We start from the raw sequence: 19,984 nt of genomic DNA, 5'->3' as shown, positions 1-19,984 counted from the left end.
CCGGACACAATCCTAAGGGCACTTTCCTAGGAGTAGATCTGTTTAGGATTGCTCCCATTGTGGCTTACTGCTTGTACAAAATAACTTCCAATGGGAGAATCCAACCTTAAAGTGCTGAATTAGGATTCACGAGGTGATGTGGCTCTAGCTTTCCCCCACAGGCTTGAACAGGGACTTGGATTTCCTTACTCGCTGTAGGTGGTAATAGCTCACCATGACACACCCTTTACAGATGTCAATTTGTTCTGCTTATCCTGTTTCACACTGCACCTTCTTTGATTAGATCTGGCATGTTTATGCTACCCTACCTATCTACAGTTGGGAGGGGGTTCTCCTCGCCTACGCTGAACCAGAATGGCTTCTCCCTGGTTATTGTTTCAAACTCTGTCTTTGTAACATCTCTCCGCTCCCGCCCTTCCTCTGTTCCTAAGTATAAATAACTGCTATGGACGTTCATATCACCCATCTGATGAAGCGAGCTCTGATTGGCGGAAGTTTCTGCCCGAATCGACTTTCTTAGTCTTTAAGATACTGCTGAATTCCTGTATTTTTTGCTACAACAGACTAACGCCACTCCGGGATTATTGCCTTCGCGCTCGTTCCCCCTGGGTTCGGCAGCCTCTCGGGCGGAAACGGTGACTGCCAAGCACGGGATCGAGCTCCACGTTTGCCCAGCGTTTTGCCCACGAGCGGATCAGTAGTAAAATCAGTACTTGGAAAAGCTCATAAAGCGTTTTGTACGCTGAGAAAAACAATTCGGCAAAGGACCGTACAGGACTTTCACTCAGCGTGATCGCGCTCCTTTCCCCGGACGCGACCCGGGAGAGGGGTGGGGAAGGGCGCGCGCAGCAGCCCACCCAATGCCCGAGCGGGGCGGAGCAGCCCAACTCGGCCCGAGCCCCGCCGGGTGGTGGAGAGCGCCGCGATGCGCAAAGCAGAGGCCCGGCCACGTCAGCACGACCACCCCGGGGGCGCTGCGAGGGGACAAGGGCCCAGCGACGGGGGCGGCTCTCGGCCCAGCCTGGCGACCCCCGGACCCATGGAAAGGCCCGCGGGGCTGATGCTGGTAGGGCGGCGCGGGAGGGCTCCGCTGGAAGATGATGGGGCGTGGGGGGCGGCAGGAACGGCCTTAACACAAACAAACAGAGCCCGCTTTAATTCTCACTTCCTAAACTTTCTCCAACTCTTTTGCCCTCGGCAATAGAAGGGAAAGTGGCGCTTCTCTCTTTGGAAGGCGCAAAGAAGAACTGTGGTAGGGACGAAGGTAGGCTTGCCAACCGGCCTGGAGGAAAAATGCCCTTTCTCCCTCAGAGGGACTTAACGAGATGTTTACCAGAGGTTCTTTACCTCCCTGCCATGCAGTCAGCTGCCCATTTTCACATGTTAAGCCTCTATCGAAGGGGCAGGATATTTTTTTTCTCCGGGCTATTGGCAACTCAACAACCATGGGAAAAAGCTGATGGTGAAAAAAAAGAATATTTATTGGATAATATTTAGCGGTTGGATCAGGAAAGCACAAGAGATTATAATATTGTTTGTTAGCTGTCCTGATGAAGTGAACATGAAAATTATAAGGATGGGAAAATTAAAAAAAAATCTTGTTACCTATTATCCAATACAGATTCTTTTTCCGTTACAGATGACATGTTGCCTTTTTTCTGTGTTGGCAACCCAGGACACAGACAAGGCATGGCAAGAGCCTAGTCCTCAGTGCTGGTGGGGACTTGTGGGATTTTCTTTCTTTCTTTCTTTCTTTCTTTCTTTCTTTCTTTCTTTCTTTCTTTCTTTCTTTCTTTCTTTCTTTCTTTCTTTCTTTCTTTCTTTCTTTCTTTCTTATTTGCATGCACCCCCTCCATCGAAATCCTCATTATGACAAACGTGTGCCTCCACATGAAAGATCCTAGCCAGCTGGTAGAAAACTGTCAGATGAACTTTTGTTTGCAATACTCTAGTTTTCTACGTGATGAGATTTTTTTTCTTATGGAGGAGCATTCAGCCATCTTAGTCCCCATCTGCAAGCCACCATTATTTTGGCCAGGCATGAAGGAAACCTGGTTAACAAAGTCAGGGCCAGTTTTCCAGTGAAGCCACCAGACCAACACTTAGGTGAGTGCTGCACCACTTGCTTCTGGCCATTAAAAACGTGGGAGGTGACCGGCATCCCCTCCTGAACAGTCCCACTGCTGACTGGGTCCAAGACAGGGGATAACCTACCTCACAGGGTTGTTGCAAGGCTAAAAGGGAGAAAGGGAGACTGATGTTTGTCACTTTGAGCCTCATTGGGAAGAAGAGTAGGGCCAAGCATATCCTTCCAAACTCCATGAAAGACGAAGGGTGGGGTAGCGCTGGTCACATCCTTTGCAATGTAAGGCAAGGGTCACTGGCTGGCAGTGGATCACACCCACCCTTCACTTGAGGCCAAGGTGGCCTCAGCAGTTCCCACACCATTGGCCCACTGAAACTTTTTCTGGTGCCCTCAATAGTCAATCTCCCCGTTTGCACCCAGTGCCGTGTTTAAATTGGGTCCTCAACTCTTACACGTGCAAAGTTAGCACCTCAAAGAGCTGCAAGCCAAGGTAGACACTGAAATTATGCACCAGCATTGCATGGGTAGCAGATCCTTTTAAATTAGAAGCTGGGTAAGTACTGTGTTGCACCAGTATTTTCTTGCCCTTCAGCATCATGTTCAAACTGCTAATGTCTGAAGTGGTACTCTCAGAGGAGTTTCCCAAGGGAAGGCTATGCCACAAAGAGATGGAAGTGTGGTGCAGTATTTCAAGGTGAGTGTCATTTCAAGGTGAGAGTTTCCTAGAGGTAAATGTATATATAGGTTCTACATAGTAAAAGCTGCAGCATCTCACATCTGATGGAAAGAGAGTCTGACAGCTCTGGGCACATCCAGTTGTCAGCATCAGATCTTGCACTTCCTCTTACTCTAAAAATATTTTAAAGCTGGAGGGGGAGAATGGAGAAAGGGAATAAAAAAAGAAACTCAGATGGAAAGAGTGTTCTGGGTCCACATATTAGCTTTTGGAAGAGTTTACATGAATGCCTACTTGTGGAAATGTTACATGTGGACTGTCCATTCCCAAAAAGAATCTGTGAATTTAGTTCACAGATCACATAAAAATCTAGCTTCTTGATCACAAATTAATTGTGTCGATGGGTAGCTCTAGGAAAAGCAGAATTCTATGGTAAAACTCTCTGGTTTTACCATAAAGTTTCTAGCAATTCCTAGAGCTACCCATTGTCACTTGCAGGCAACTAGGTCACAGTCTTGTTTTTATTTATTTTTCTCCCACCTTTGCTCCAAGCACCTGGAGATTACCCACTATAAGCAGGCAAATAATTTTGCCAGATGGTTTCAGTGAAAATACTGGGCTCACTTCATAGTGCATTTTGCTCGCATATGCTCCAGAAGCCCCAATGCTGTCATTTCCGGTTGAAAATGGGAAGCTGTGGAGTCTCAATGGGGTCAAAATTGGCCCCGAACATAGCATTTTTGCACTCAGCCTCACAGAGCACAACTCTAAGCCTGCATATTCTTGATCCCTTGCAGTTCACAGCTTAGTTTAGGATTGCAGCCACAGTTTATTTCAGTTATGCTACAATAAGAAAGAAACATCCCTCGAATCATGTACAGAGTGCCTCCTCTTCTCCCCCGCCCCAGTTCATACTTAATCTCCCCTCCCCATCTAACTTTCTCCATCAGCTTCATTCAGTCCAATGTCATGTGGCAAACAATGCCTCTTCGTTTCTACATTTACCTTCCCAGCCTTCCTGAGGCTCCATTTCTTGCTTTCCTCGGCTGCACAACTCACTGTTGGGGGTGGAGGAGCGAGGACAGTAGTTTGGCTCTCCTAGTCTCCTCTGTTCCATTTTTTCCCATGTACTTCAAGCCAAGGAATAATGTTGTGATGCTGACAATGCAAGCAGTGCAACCATCTTGGAAGAGGGAACAGAGTTTAAATGCTCTTTTTGTTAAGGAATACTGACACCGCCTTCGGGAAAGGTGTGGGTGTGTTTTGAACATTTAATCGTTCTCCCATATTGAGATTTGGGGGTGGGGGGAGCCCACCTGAATCTTCCTGCATCAAGATAAGGCAGAAAGTGAGAATTGAAGAATAGCAACATGCATCCCCATCCTACCGCTGTCAATCATCCAGCTCAGGCAGGCTCTATCGCTTGCTATGGCCATTAACTTTAAAAGGAGGATGATTGCAAGAGGGAAGGGGCTTGCAAAGAAAATTTGAGTAAGCATGCTGTTGCCTTGAGATGGAGAATGTGATGCTGGCTGAGGTAACTGGCCAGTCAACTGGCTGCTGGGTGCAAGCGGAGAGGGGTGGAGGCAGGGAGGCGGAGCCCGTGCTCAGCTCAGCTCGCCTCAGCAAGGGCCTACACTTTTGTGCCCTCCAGCAGCATGTTGGCTGTTGGATGGAAACAGGGAAGAAGGGAGGAGGCAGGGAGGAGGAGCCCAACCCTGGACCTGAGCCCTGCTCTCTGCACTTGTCCTCCCCTCCTACTAGACACTGAGACACCAACCAGCCACACGGCATATCAGCAGCCATAGCAACCTGCTGGTGCTGCCAGCTGCCCACCACAATTCTTGTGCACCCAGGCACAGCAGCAGCTGGTGCCACTGCTCATCTTGCTTGCCTTCACCTCGCCTCCTCCCCACCACATGAAAATACTGGACATTTAAATGTCCAATATTTTCTTTGAAGTTTTCCTGGACAGCCCAAGAAAATACTAGACTGTCCGGCTGAAAACGGGACACCTGGCAAACCTATGAGCAAATAGTAAGTCTAGTCCTTGGGGATTTGGAGTCTGAGTGTGCTATCCTAAGCCCGTTGACTTCCAATGGATTCAGAATGGTGTGACTCTGCTTAGGATGGCCCTTGACTTAAGCAGCAAATATTCAAGATGACTCGATTTTAAAAAGGCATCAAAATAACACCTAGCACAACACATCTAGCTGATCTTCCATTAACCTAGCTATTAATACTATCTGCAATTGTCCTCACTCTGTTCTGAGAGCTGGAAACCACAGCCACCCATGGCTCCTTTGATTAAGCCTCCAGCACCTGATGTTAAAAGGAGTGGTGGTGGTCCCCAGCTCTTCCCTTCCCACAGTATTGTTACTTTCTGGCTTACCAAGTCATGACCCCCGTAAATAAAACCATCTCTTGTTATTTCCAGGAACCATCCCTCTATACCGTCAAGGCACTTTTCATCTTGGACAGCTTTGGGCAGAGACTTTTGGCCAAGGTCAGTACCATCAGCAACTTTGATAAAAGTCCAGTTTGGTTTCTATAAGATGTCAAGGCAGAGTTACGACAAATGGGGAATGCCAGTTTTCTCCTTCGGGATGCATGCCACTTGCTGAAAGTGAGACACACACTGTATCAGAGGTATAGGAAATGTATCATTTACAAATATCCTGCTCTTCCTTCGGAAAACTCAGAACAGATTACTTGGTACTGTTGGGCAGTCTCACTTCTAAGCAGTGACCAAATTGGGCCTTTTGAATCTGGGGACCCAAGGGACGGCCTCCTTCAGTATGTGCTGGCCTGATGCCTGAGGACGTCTGGGGAGTCTGTTCTGTGGGAGCCCACAATGGCAGAGGAGTGCCCTGTGGGGACCCTTAAGCAGGCCTTCTGGTAGCCATCCCAAAATCTTTGGAACTCCTTACCCCATGAGTTGCGTATGGTCCTCATCAAAAAAGCTGCCTCCAAAGAGCTAAACAATTATTTTGGTGGGCCTTTGAAATTTAATTTCTGTTCTGAGTTTTCGGTCATGGATTTGTTGTGAGCAATTTTTTAATCCCTTGTCTTTATGGTTTTATAAGGACAAGAGAACATAAGAACTCCCCTGTTGGATCGGATCAAAGCTTGAGCACTCATAAGAAAAGGCACATAAGTGGCACTTTTGGAATATTCCCACCACCTGGTATTTGCTGCTACCACCTGGTACTGCCTCTGGATAAGGAGATTCCATTTAACTCTCACAGCTGATAGCCATTGCTGGACCTAACTTCCATAAGCATAGTTGTTCTTCAACAGGCTTTACTAAATTTAATATCTAGGGACTTTTCAGCTTGAGTGAAGATGAAAATGAGAAAATAATATCTCAATGTAGAAGAAAATTGGGTGCTTGTAGCAGTAGGGCATTCCTAAATTTATTCCTAAATTGTCTGTATGTGGTGGGGGTAAGAGGAGAGGATCAATAAATTTGCAGAGTATTTTTTAAAAATTACCCCAAATGGCAGATGTTTCCCCACTTAGAAATTATAAACCTCCTTCCAAACAATAACTGAAATGGTTAGAAAAATGTTCCTCACCAAGACAGGAAACAAGATGGCTAGTTTTAAATGTCAGTGCTTGGACAATGTTGATTCTTACGTAGAAATTATTTCCTTACTGTTGTGCTATCTCATTCTATAACACATTCTTACCTGTCTGTCCACAGTATTATGACGACACATTTCCATCTACGAAAGAACAGAAGATCTTTGAGAAAAATGTCTTCAACAAAACTCACAAGACTGACAGTGAGTATGCAACTATTTGGAAGAGACCGAGGTCAGCCACCAGTGGTCCTGGGCAGACTCTGCCTTCTGAGCAGATTTCCAATTTCCAATCCTACAATTTCCAATCTTTCCCCCCTTCTCCTCAGGTGAGATTGCTTTCTTGGAAGGCCTGACCATTGTCTATAAAAGCAGCATCGACCTCTTCTTTTATGTAGTGGGGAGTTCCCATGAAAACGAGGTAAGCCTTGCTTCTGAGAACCAGTTGCTAGCAAACAGAGAGAGCACCAGTCACCAGTGGAGCTCTCCATCCTGCCCCATCCCAGTCCCGCATCCATTCTCGCGCTTCCTTTCAGTTTTGTCCCTTTCAGTTCAGATGACCATTTTCAGTTTTCTTCTACACTCAATACTTCCTCCTTGGCTAATTTTTTTTTCCTTAGGAGAGGAGAGTTACTTTAAGGAATGTAGATCGTGTCCTTCAGATTTTTTGACATATATCTTGTTTTTATGCTTCTAAATTTAAACCGTAGCCCAGTTGGGTAAGGGCCATGCTCTGTGTTTTGTCCAGTATGTAGTACACATTCAGAGCAAAATATGTGTTTAGTAGAAACAGTATGCCACTGGACTTGTTTGGGGGAGGGGCCATGGCTCAGGACCAGAGCATTTGCTTGGCATGCAGAAGGTTCTAAGTTCAATCCTCAGTATCTCCAGTTAAAAAGATTAGGCAGTATGTGATGTGTTCAACCTCTGCCCGAGACCATGGAGAGCCCCTGCTAGTAAGAGTAGGCCTTGATGGACCAAAACTCTGATGATATAAGGCAGCTTTATGTGTTCGTGGATGTTTGCCCTCCTTTCTTGACCCTGCCTTTTCCCCCACAGTTGATGCTGATGTCAGTTCTCAGCTGTCTCTTTGAGTCCCTCAGTCACCTGCTACGGTAAGTATTTGCTAATCCTGGAGGAGATCACAGACAATGGGTTGGATCCAATCAGTTTTTCTGCTGGTGAAAAGGAGAAGGGCATCCTCTTTGGCCATCAAAAAGGCCATGCTGGAGATCATGGGACCTGCATGGACAAAAGTCATATGGGGCAGGGGCAAGGAGGGGAATTGGGCAAGACAGAGTGGGAAAAGCTGGCTGGATCCAACCCAAATCTAGAATCATAGAATGTTGGTTGGGTGGATGAAAAGATCCTCCACCCTCCCTCATGGATACATCCAAGTAATCCAAATAATGATTTACTGCAAACAGAGAACCGGCACATTATATTGTCGAAGGCTTTCACGGACGGAGAACGTTAGTTGTTGTAGATTTTCTGAGTTGTATGGCCGTGGTCATTGTTGAGAAGAATGCCTATAAAATTCGTGCTTCAGATGGCTCAAGCAAACAAGCTAAACCACATGATGCTGGGGAAGCCAACTTGCTGTGCTCTTGTATAACTTCCACTCATTTTAGTGGCCTTTGAAAGGAGAACTTCTTGGGGGATTGTCCCTATGAAGACGGCACTACCAACACTCTTGATGACACAGTAGCACCTGTTGACCTCAGAAACCTCTACGGGTGTTTTCCTCTCCTGAAATCGACTTATAGAGGTGATCCTCTGAACGGATGGTTTATCATTAAATGTATTTGTTAACATTCCCTGCCGATGCCAGGTGAGGTGGATGTTTTATTGTATTTAACCATGGCCTCTTATAACAGAAGTGGCCGGGCTTGACACAAGACAACTACACTGTGACACACAATGACTTCGTCCTCTTTCTCCTGGGGAATGGCACTTTGTGGGAACTAGGCAACTTCCCAGAGGAAGCAAAATCCAGCAGACAGACCCTGCCTCAGTGTCCTCCACTGCAGGCATCATATGCCTAACCAGAAAGTAATCTCTGTCCCAGCACAATCTTCCCTCATCTCTCAGATCAGCCCGCCCAGTTGACAATACAGTGAACCAACAAACTGAAATCAAGCAAAGGACAGAGGAGGAACCTCATGTGAGGGAGCCAGGCCATATTTATTCATTCATTATAGCCTGCGTTTTATCAATATGAGCTCTAAACTGCTTAAATCATTCTCCCCTTTTCAATTTTATTTTCACAACAACCCTGTGAAGTAGATTAGACTAAGAAAGAAAATGACTGGCCCAAAGTTGTCCAGCAAGCTTCCATGGCAGAGTAGGAATTTGAACCTAGTCCAGCACTCTGACCACTACGCAACATAGCCCTGCACTCTTGCTTCCCTGAGGAACATTGTGATATGTGTTGATTTCAGAACATTAGCTGTGTTAGTCTATTGCAGAAAAATGAAACAATTCCTGTGACATCTTAAAGATGAACAAAATCTTGTCTCTTGTCATTATAAGCTGTTCAAATTGTATCAGTTCATTTGATTTTATTGTGATGCTCGGTGAGCTCAAAAGCAATTGTCTGATCCGGCAGCTTCTCCCAAAAATTCTGGTAACTGTAACTTTGGTAATCAGATAATTCTTTGAGTGATTCCGCACATGTTGGATAATGCACTTCCAATCCTCTTTATAGATCATTTGGAACAGATTTTGTTGTGTGCAGAACAAAAAATCCACCTCAGCCGATTGATAAAGTGCATTGAAAGTGCATTATCCAACGTGTGCGGAATCAGCCTTTGTCAGGAATTCTGAGTTCCCTTCTCACAGAACTACAATTCCCAGGGTTCCTTTGGAAAGTTCAACTAGTTTAAGTCTGTGGCAATGTAGATATATCCTCAAAGGACCATTTTGTTTTTATCTTGCATCTAGAAAAAATGTGGAGAAGCGGACCTTGATGGAGAACATGGATGGGGCATTCCTTGTAGTGGATGAGATTATTGACGGCGGGTGAGATGCACCTAGAGAGATGGGAAATGTGCTGAGTGGACAGAGAAAGAAGCAATGAACAAAGAATCTGCCTAAAACAAATGGTTCAGTATTACGGCAGTATTATCCAAAAGCCCTTTTCCAGTGTGGAACAACTTTGGCAAGTCTCAGCAGACTGCCTGAGATTGCCCTCAGTTTTTAATTTGGATTTAAGAGTATCTACAGCAGCTCACTTGAATCTGATTCCTAAACCTGTCAAAGATATTGGGGCTCAAACATTCTAAAAGATCTCCCATGCGGGTACACAAATCACATTAAGAAATCCCTTTAAACTGTAATCTCAAATAATGGATCCAGCTTACAATGTGACCTCAATGAACTAAATCCATATTTTAAAACCAAACCATTATTTCATCTGAATTGGTTTCTTTCCTGCTTTTCAAAATGCTTTGACACTCACAGCTTAACAGTATTTCCTCTTTTTCAATTGGTATGGTGTTTATGAGTCCCAGTGAGAAAGGAGGGTTATAAATAAGCTAAATAAATAAATATTACATGAAAAATATTTACAACATTCTGGTGCTTTGCTGCAGATGGGTCTTTCTACTTTGTTTTTAAATGTTTTTATCATTGCCCTTATGCTTCCAGAGTACAGCCAGGGAGTGTTCAGAAGTGAAACAAGAATGAAACTTAAAAATATATATATAATGAAATAAATGGTCTAGGGGTCACGTGGTATTGCTCAACATCTGTGATGTCACACGCACTAGCCAGTAGGTGCTTATGGCAAACAGCAGTCAGTTTAAACTGCATACACTATATTTAAAGATATCGTTTATGTTTACGTACATGCATTTGTACAGCAATAAAATACTGTGTTTGCTGTCTTAGGGAAAATGCTGTTTCCCTGTATTAGAATAGCTTCTGTGAGAGGAGAGGCCTGGCTTCCTCATGACAGCTGAATATATGGAGGAAAAAATCATCCAAAAGCCCTTAAAGGTCACATCGAGTCTTGCTTGCAAGGTTCTTCATGGGCATGCCCCTCCTACGGAAGTTTAATTTCTCTTTCTCCTTTTTTTTGAATTCTAGTGTGATTCTCGAAAGTGATCCCCAGCAAGTCATGCAGAAGGTGAATTTCAGGGTGAGTTGTCTCCCTCTTCCGTTCCTCCACTTTCCCTTGGATAGTCCTTCCGCTCAGCCTACCTGCTTCACCTCGTCCCTGAAACTCTTTCCATCCCAGACAATTCCAGAGCCTGCGGCTTACGGCTTCGTCCTGTTTGATTACATCACGGGTAACTCAGAACACAGTGAACTTATGCCCGAGAGGCTGTACAAATAGTGAAATGCTGTTCGCACACAGGATGTGAGGAGTAAGATGGCACACCTTTCTAAGCACGTTTGGTCTGACATTGCGTGGCATGCTGCGAACTGGGTGGAAATGGTCCTGCTTACTTTATCTTAACCCCCATTCATCAGGGACGGCTCCCTCTCCTTTAGGTTCTGCTTGTCTTTTACCTACTTCAGGGCTCTGTTAGAGGCTCTGGTTGAAGCATGTGTGTGTGTTGAAGGGGAGGGTTACAATCAGGGCTTTTTTTCAGCAGGAACGCGGTGGAACGGAGTTCCGGAACCTCTTGAAAATGGTCACATGGCTGGTGGCCCCGCCCCCTGATCTCCAGGCAGAGGGGAGTTTAGATTGACAATCTAAACTCCCCTATGTCTGGAGATCAGGGGGCGGGGCCACCAGCCATGTGACCATTTTCTCTGAGGGCAACCCACTGAGTTCTACCACCTCTTTTCCCAGAAAAAAAGCCCTGGTTACAATTAAAGTAAATTAAGCCTGGGCAGCCACCATAACGTCCTGGCTGCTTCGATCCTAACAGAACCACTTAGAGCCAAAACACACGTTAAGAAATACCTAGGTTCAGCACGTGTTCTCTTACCTCAAGGTTTGCCGGGATCTGTAGGCGTCCTGGAAGCTTAAAGTTTAGCATTTACAGAGCGCCTGTATTTTAAGCTTTAAGCTTCCAGGACGCCTTTAAGCTTCCAGGATGCCTACAGATCCTTTAAGCTTCCAGGACTTTAAGCTTCCAGGACGCCTACAGATCTTTAAGCTTCCAGGACGCCTACAGATCCCGGCAAACCTTGAGGTAAGAGAACACGTGCTGAACCTAGGTATTTCTTAACGTGTGTTTTGGCTCTTAGACAGAGGGATTTCATCCCTCCCCAGGTATTCATCTGAGCTGCATCCTCTTTGGGTCTTGTAGTATCACTGCACTGTAGCAATAATTTGCAACTGGATCAGCTTGTTCAGATTGGATAATCCAGTTATAAATGATTGCTATAGTGCAGTAATAGTGCAATATCTGGGAAAGAATGGATGCATCCCTGATCATTTATTAGGAACTTGTCTCTCTAACAGTTCACAGTGGGGTCCAAAGTAGAAAGAATATTAGAGATCTGTATTCAGATCTATTTTTGATTTTGTATTTCTGTCAACAGCAACCTGAGGAGGGTCCATGGCACTGGGGGGAAAGTTATCCCTTTCTTCCCATGCTGTTTTCTTGATGTAAATCCTACCCCCAATAAAAGAAACAAACTGATACCTCCATAGTCCTTTTCGGAGGTTCAATTTTGGCACTTCAACCCCACGTGATAAGAACTTAAGACGAGTCCTGCTGGATCCAGATTAGTGGTCCACCTCGTCCAGCATCCTGTCTCACTCAGTGGCCAACCAGCTGCCCTAGAGGGCCAACAAAATGACATACTGGCCAGGGCCTTCCCCTGATGTTGCCTCCTGGCAGGGGCCTTCCAAGGTTCTCTGCCTCTGAATGTGGGGGTTCCCTTTAGTCACCAGCGCTAGTAGCTGCTGATAAACCTACCTTCCATGAGTAATGGGATCCAGGGGTGGCCCAGGAAGAAAAAAATGGCCCTGGAAAAGAATACCTCCCCCCCCCCAAAAAATAAGTGAGGGAGAAAGAGCCAGCCTGCCTCCTCAGCCAGCCTCACTTGGGTCTCAGCCAGGCAGGGTGCCAATTTGCCCCTACTGGGCATTCTGTTGGCCCACCAGGGAAAATCCCAGTGGCCATAATGGCCCATCTGTCCTCGATGGGAGCTCATGCCAATAGATGCAGTCACCATTTTGTGGGATCAGCGCAGTGTCTATATTTTCCAGCTTTGGTATGTGCAAACAGAATAATACCTTTTTGAGAGTATGTGTTTGCAAGTACCGAAGTAGTGCATGCATACAAAAATAAACATGTTGCCCTATTAATTCAGAGTGGCAGCTGAGCATATCAGGAGGATCATGTGTGGCTCATGCTCCCATTGTGTGTGGCTGGCACACCAAAATCTAACATCTGAAAAGGACTTAGGTTTTCCTCCACGGGACAAATAGTAAGGCCACTGATATCTGTATTGGGAAATGAGCGCAAGGGGAAAGGGGGTTTTTTTAGAACCCAATTCATTTCTGTCCTCTGCAGTGCCACACCCTCCCCCTGCCCAGCAGCTATTCATAGAAATATCTAAAGACAGGAGATCTGATTACAGATCTCTCTAGCTGTGCCCTGAATCTGTATTGTTGTAAACAATTACATGGTCTCTGAACTAACTCTCATTTTTTTGGTTTCAGAAACTAAAACCAAACACAACCAAAGTTTGATCTGTGCTGCTAACATTTCTAGAGTTGTTATGGAGCATTAGAAAACATGCACACAAACAGAACAGATACTCTTAACATAAACTGTTTTTTTTTAAAAAGTCAAACCAGAACTAGATGGTACATTTAATTCATGGTCGCCATGGATGAACTTGCAGTCAGACAGCAGCTGCAGGTTCCTTGTGGGAATTCCTCCGTAGCACCACACGGACCCTGTTTGGATTAGGACACCCTGCACTAGGGAGCAGGGTGTTCAGCTTTCCTCCCATACCAGTTTCTGACCCAAAATGATGATGTGCCTTATCAGGAGGCCGCACATGCCAGTATTCAGAGAATATGTCCAAGAGAGAGCCTTGCCGTGAATATTGCAATGCTGTAGGTGTGGGTGGGTGGCATGATTGGGTTTTCCAGCATGTCTTGTGTGCTGCAGTTTTAAAGGAGAAAGTTGATGAAGCAGTTATAACAAGCTATGTTCCAATTTCGTTAACTTAGATGTTTGCAGTATACAAAAACCTACTGTGAGTCTGTCACTTTTTTAAAAAAACAACTGGGTGGTTTTTGTGAGAGTGCTGCTTCCAGAACTAACTATGCTCTTGCTGTTCCATAGTACCAGTATTCCTGTGGGTTTGCTAGGGGCAGTAGATTGGAGAGGTGATTTAATATCAATTGCCAGGCTAATACCAAGTAGCTTGGAGGGCACTTGAAGAAGTCTCACAGCATGAACTCTCCAGAGGCCATAGTGACTTTGTTTCCACAGCCTAGTTAATCCAGGATATGTAATTAGGGTTGCTAAATCCAGCCTAGGAAAATCTTGGAGATTTGAGTGTATGCCTGTGAAGTAGGGGTTCGGAGAAAGATTTCACCTAGAATCTATGGTATACCATAGAGTCTGCCCTCCAAAGCTGCTATTTTCTCCAGGGGAACTGATCTCTGTCATGTGGAGATCAGTTGTAATTCTGTGAAAAAAATCCAGGCTCCATCCAAATGTTGGCAATTTTATGCTTAATGTTCTGCGAACTGCCCCAGGGTGTATGTAGCAGCTACCAGCCCCCTATAGCTGCTACAGGCACCTGTACAGGGGTGGCTGCATACTGTCTCTCAAAACTGCCCAGTACTGCCAGTAGCAGGTGGGCAAACCCGTCTGATTATGCATCCTCTTTGCACTGCCTTTGAATCTTGTTTGCCATCTTATTGCCCATTCATCCAGTTAGAGGAATTTCTTTCTTTTGGGGGGTTTCCCTCATCGAGAATAGTTTGCATAGGCTTGGTTATCTTAATAATCACTGCTAAGGTTGCCAACTGGCCTGGTAAAAAAATGTCCTGTCCCTATGTGGGCATGAGCAGCTGAGGCTTTTCATGGCCTGGAGGTAACATTACCTGGTAAATATTATCCCATCAAGCCTCTGTTAAAGAGACAGGACACTTTCCCATGGCCCATTGGCAAACCTACCCTGATGTCTGTGGCCCACTTATGAACAAGTTAAACTGTACCAACAGCAATGCAGATGCTTGTGGGACCTCCCCCTCCGTTTCACATCATTATGAAAACTTTCAATTTGCTTCTTCTTCTTTAAATAGTTACCAGTCTATAAGAGGATCTGCCCTCCTGGCCTGTGGCTGTTAAATTTAAATTGAGTTCAATGAGACTTACTCCCAAGTAAGTGTGATTAGGACTGCATCCTCCATAGCAACTTGCATTTGTTCTGCCAGAGCTTGTGCTGTTTTCTATTTCACACTTTTCAGCAAGACTTTAAGGTTGCCCTTTAGGATTTCCTTGGCTTAGCTCCGATTTCTAGCTTCTCCCAATAATCTTCATCAACTTTCCTGACCATGGCTGAGGTCCTAAGAACCTTTTCCTGGGAGTTAGCCCACATTTGAATAAAAATGGGACTTACTTCCAAGCAGGCCTGCTTAGGCTTGTAATTCTTTTCTCTTCTTTTAGGTGGATGACAGCCCTTTGTCAGAGCATAGTGTCACTCAGGTAAGCCTCCTTGAAGGAGTTTGCCTTATGCACAAGTAGATACTCTTCTTTCTCGGCTGAGGGCATGCTGCAGGCCTGGAATCTGCGGATTAATCATCTGTGTCGGTAGCAGCCTTGAGGGATGCCCATAAAGATAGTCACACTTTTGTATAGATACCTATACACCCCACAAAAAGAATATGTTGCCCTTGCAGACATGTGTTTGAAACCCCATTTGGGGAGAGGGAATCTGTCTGCAGTTTACGGCAAAGAAATGTCCACTGTGGAAAGGGTTAAGTCTTCTGCAGCTGTGGCTTTTATTTTAAAGACCGCAGCTGAATGAATGCAGTTGGCTACATTGCCTAGTTAGCCCCAGATATCACAACAGTAAGTCTGGAGTGTGTGTAGATGCAGGGTCAGTTCTAGGTTTTGGGGGGCTCTGGGCAGAGGGTCCTCAGAACCCCCCCCCTGCTCACTACTAGGCTCCCCCTCTTGGCCTCCCATTGTGTCCCCAACTGCCTGACTGTCCTTCCTTCACCCACTTGCAAGCTTTTTCACTACTCGCAGTCACAGCTGCCCATGCTGCCTGCAAGCCTTTTCCCTGATAGTGGTGGGTGCAGCTAGGAGTGCTACTGGCTTGGCCACCAGGAATGCCAGTGTTTTGTGCACCACTCATCTGCCCTTCTCCAGCAGTGCTAGGCAGCATATGCAACTGAGAGCAGAGATGACAAAGAATTCACAAGCAGGCAGTGGAAGGGTGTGAATGCAGTCATCAGAGGAGAAGTGAGTAGGGAGTCAGCAGCAACTGCCCCACCATGCCATGTGTTCATACTGCCTCTGGGTAGACGCATACAAATAACATACACTATACTCATTGGATGTAGGCATGTAGGCACACCATTTTCACTTGCTGCAGTCTGGAAAGAAGCAGGCTGTAGCCCAATACTGTTTGTCAGCCCAGAGGCTTAAAACTTGTTAGGAATCTTGGGAGAGACAGCTGCACACTCCAGGTCGTTGCCCCTCGACTTGCTAGCTATCTTCTAGCATGATGTCTTCTCCACATTAATCCTGCTGGCATAAACCAAAAGCAGAAGGGGGTAGGCTCCTTGTGGCTTTTCCTATCACAGTACAAACTGCCTCTTCTTGTATGTATTGCATAACATAACACCGATCACTTCGGTCTATGTTGCTGCTGGCCCAAAGATTTTAACCCAATTGCCCAGAAACAAATTTTCAGTTTGACCAGCTGTTTAAAAAGATGCATAGAGAAAGTAAATCGGGAATATATACAGGACCCTGATGCATTAATATTCACAATATGTCCCTGGAAAAACTCACCCAGACTGATGTGAGATGTGGCATGTTTGGGACCTATTCATGATTTGAATTTGACCACAGGGAGACGTTATGCAACTTGAAGCCAGATTTGGGCTAACCATTATCAATGGTAATACCCAGTTTGACTCATGGGGGAATTTGGCCTTTCCCTTGTTGCAGCTGCCACCAAGCCTGACAGATGTATGGCTGCTGTCTTTAACGCTCCTTCCCCCACCCCACCATTTTGTCAGGCTAAAAAGGAGAAGGAAAGGTGGAGGAGTGGAAGAAAAATCCCCTATTGGCTAACCTCAGGTAGTGTGATGACATGACACATTCACACAGCCAATCAGATTTGGCTAAGTGATGCCACAGAGCCTGATTAGAGTGAGGGCACGGCTTTCCTATCCTGTCCTCGCTCTGCACAGTTGAACGTTTTCATCCCCATTTTACTTGAAATGGGCGATTCATTTTCTGAGGGAGACTTTCTTTCTTTCTTTCTTTCTTTCTTTCTTTCTTTCTTTCTTTCTTTCTTTCTTTCTTTCTTTCTTTCTTTCTTTCTTTCTTTCTTTCTTTCTTTCTTTCTTTCTTTCTTTCTTTCTTTCTTTCTTTCTTGCCAATGTAACTGTCTTGGCTTCTCCTGTAAAGACATATGGAAATTCTCCCATTAGAGATGTTTGGTCCTCCTCACAGAAAGGCAGTTCCAAGAATTCCCTGTGAAGAGGAAGAGCCATTTCAGTCTGTGTTAGATATACCCAGGAGTGGTGGAGTTGTAGCTCCTGGCAAGTGCAACCAGCAGATTCCCTTCATCAATGATAAGCTATTGCAGGTTGCCTAGCAACTGCAACTGAACTTTGCCTAGGCCCAGCAAAACAGCTGGGAAGAAAGCTGGAGAAGTGGGCAGGGTGGTGGCAGGCCAGGGACAGAGGAGATGGCAACAAGGAGGCAGGCTGCCCCCTGCAGGGCATGAAGCTGGGTCAGATTTTCTCTTCAGGTGAACCAAAAGACTGCACATAGAGGGATGATAATCAATTAACTTGTGTGTGTGTGTGGGGGGGGGGTGATCTAGCCAAAATTAAGATGGTTATACATCCACTGATTTCAGTGGGAGGGTGCTGTGGTGCAGTCCAGCACGACATTACATGCTTCTTATTCCATTTAAAGCAAGTGGTCTTGGCTGTGTCTAACTCTGCTGAGGATTGCACTGCTAAGCACCTAGCAGAAGTCGGTGAACCTTTAAAAGTGCTTAATTTTGACTGGATCAGAATGAGAATTGGCAGCAGACTTGGAAGAAAAAAGGTCCTGCCCCTTTAATAGAAATGTAATGGGTGGGAATGAGCAGGTGAAGCTTTTTCTGGCATGGAGGTAAATAACATCACCTGGTAAGCCTCTGTTCAAGAGGCAGGACATTTTTAACTAGGCAACCCTAATTAGGCTCTTCTTAGCCATCAGTCAATTTGTATTTTGCCTTTCTTCCAAGGAACAGAGAGGCATATGTGGTTTCCTTTGATGGCCCTTCTCCTAAAATCATCTCCAACTTCATTTTCAGATCAGGAGGAGTTCCCATACACTATGGCATCTTCATGCTATCATTGCCCCTTGCTGGGGCAAGGGGGATCTCAGACTGGTGGGAAGGGATAGGCAATGTGCGTGGAGAGATGGATTAAGAGGCCAAAGGCCAAGGAGGTTCCAACAGCTAATGAAAGTATTAGGGATCCATTTTATTTTTAGCAATATGTGTTCAAAATACAAGCAAAACATATTACATCAACATTTTTAATTAGCTAGGGTTTCATGTTTTTATAGAGATTATCTACTGGGTGGGCTTTTTTCAGGGAGGGGTGTTGCTTTGCTCAGTGCCCTACATACCCTGGAAGGGCCTTGATTCTAATTCCTCAGCAGTGATCCTTACACACTTTATTCATCTCAAAGAAACACTGCCATCTAGTGTTCAAGATGGATATAGCCAGCCCACCGCTAATTGAGCCTCCTGGAGCCACTTCCAAAAATCAATTCCTTTAACGATGGTCTGATTCAGGGACTTAATTTGAACCCGGATTCATCATAGTAGTGAAAGAAAGCAATTGAAAGAATAGAATGCCTCTGAGAATATGCAGAGTGCTTTTCTTACATCACTAAATTGTCCACGGCCACACATTTAGGATTGGAGGAAGGAGTTCTAAAAGAAAGAAAAAACTTCATTCAGACTAACTTTACTATGCTCATTTGGTTCCTGATGGAGGAAAAAAGACACAAGGCTGTTTGGGAAGGGTCAGGATAGATGTCCGTAGACTGTTAATAAAATGTGTGAGAGAAGGAATTAATAGCTCTCATATTCATCTCCCTCCTTTCCTTCATCTGTTCATAGGTTCTGCAGTCGGCCAAAGAACAAATTAAATGGTCCTTATTAAAATAAACACCCAGAACAAAAGAGTGTTGGGTAGTTTTGATTTACAGTTTCTCACACTGTTCTAATTTAAGCCTTTCCCATGTGGCCAAAAAGGAAGAGGAAGAAGATCTTTCAGTGGAATACAAGATGGCTACCCCCTCAGCATCTGGGAGAGCATCAACTGCCACATGCTCATTTTAGTACCTTCAAAGCTGACAAAACATGCATTCTTAGCTAATATGAACAACTGCTTGTGAACAGTTGTCTTCAAGGCAGAATTTCAGAATGTTTTGGGACTTCTCCAGGTTTACAAACATGTCTTGGTGTCTATTTGGGCAGATCTCTCAGCTTCACCAGAATCCCTTTCAGGACTGAAAGAAAGATGGATCTGTGCATGTGTATGGTTTGTAAAAGAAGCATAATGTAGCAATGGGACCAATGGGAAAGACAGGCCACATATAAAACCATTTCTGCACTGATCCCTTTTACTGTCATTACAAATAGAAAACCCATGTCTCTGGAGCGTGGCCTTTTTCGGGATAAAGCCCCATTATGTTCCCAAAATAATCCTATCCCTTTCTTTTTTTGCTTCCTTTGTATTAACATGACCGTGAAACTTTTGATTTATTAAAGACTCCATGTGCTGGGTGACTGAACTAAACTAGGATCTGAGGACAGGCAGACTGCCAAAGCTGGCCTCTTGAGTGATACCATAGCCATCCCCCTCCACTGAAAATCTAGTCCCAGACACACGAGCAGTGTGTGGACCAGCAGCTGCAAGAAAGGGACTCAGCACCAAGCAGGGTAGAAAGAACAAGAGATCTTGGTCCACTGAAGCAAGCTTTGGGCAAAAGGAGGTGCTGGCCAAGGGCTGAAAAGCTGCCCTTCCAATGTAGTTATTAATGACCAATACAATCCTACACCCTTTTGGCTTTTCAGTATACTCTTTCTCTTCTACTTGTAAGGTGCAGCCACCACACTATTTAAATGAAAGCAGAGCAGAGGAAAGAGGAAGTCCCTTCGAGGTTATCCAGACTATCCCAGATTCCTTCAAGATAGGTGTGCTATACATCAATCTGAATTGAGTGCCCCTCACCCAGGAGTAGCAGAAAGTCGCATGCATGTGGCAGTGCCCATTAATAAGTTATGCCAACTTCTGCCATGAAGACATTTAACTACATCTACAACCCCATTTTTCTCTCACATGAGGACCCAAAGAGGCTTACAACAGTCTCCACTCTTCCATTTTATCCTCATTACAACAACCTTGCGAAGTAAGTTAAGCTGAGTGTGTGATTGGGCCAAGATTACCCAGTTAGT

The 19,984-nt window shown here is 45.1% G+C and overlaps 1 protein-coding gene across 3 annotated transcripts; it reads left to right on the top strand.

Moving 5' to 3' along the window:
- The first annotated feature begins 741 nt into the window (after window positions 1–741).
- Window positions 742–18,709, top strand: COPZ2 (COPI coat complex subunit zeta 2). Of its 3 annotated transcripts, none has more exons than XR_008598025.1 (10): window positions 743–1,066; window positions 5,200–5,268; window positions 6,469–6,550; window positions 6,676–6,767; window positions 7,406–7,461; window positions 9,290–9,367; window positions 10,436–10,487; window positions 10,587–10,709; window positions 14,944–14,982; window positions 18,644–18,709. XR_008598025.1 is itself a non-coding variant. In XM_054995364.1 (9 exons), exons 1-9 carry the CDS (start codon window positions 926–928, stop codon window positions 18,689–18,691), a joined length of 657 nt encoding a protein of 218 aa, XP_054851339.1. In that variant the 5' UTR covers window positions 742–925; the 3' UTR covers window positions 18,692–18,709. The 3 variants fall into 3 exon arrangements, 1 of the variants encoding a protein (XP_054851339.1); XR_008598024.1 differs by having other exon boundaries at window positions 10,587–10,716; XM_054995364.1 differs by lacking the exon at window positions 10,587–10,709 and having other exon boundaries at window positions 742–1,066.
- Window positions 18,710–19,984: the final 1,275 nt, after the last annotated feature.

Source organism: Eublepharis macularius, chromosome 12, assembly GCF_028583425.1.
Source record: "Eublepharis macularius isolate TG4126 chromosome 12, MPM_Emac_v1.0, whole genome shotgun sequence".
In the NCBI taxonomy this organism is placed as follows: Eukaryota; Metazoa; Chordata; class Lepidosauria; order Squamata; family Eublepharidae; genus Eublepharis; species Eublepharis macularius.
This window is presented reverse-complemented; position numbering and strand designations above follow the sequence as displayed.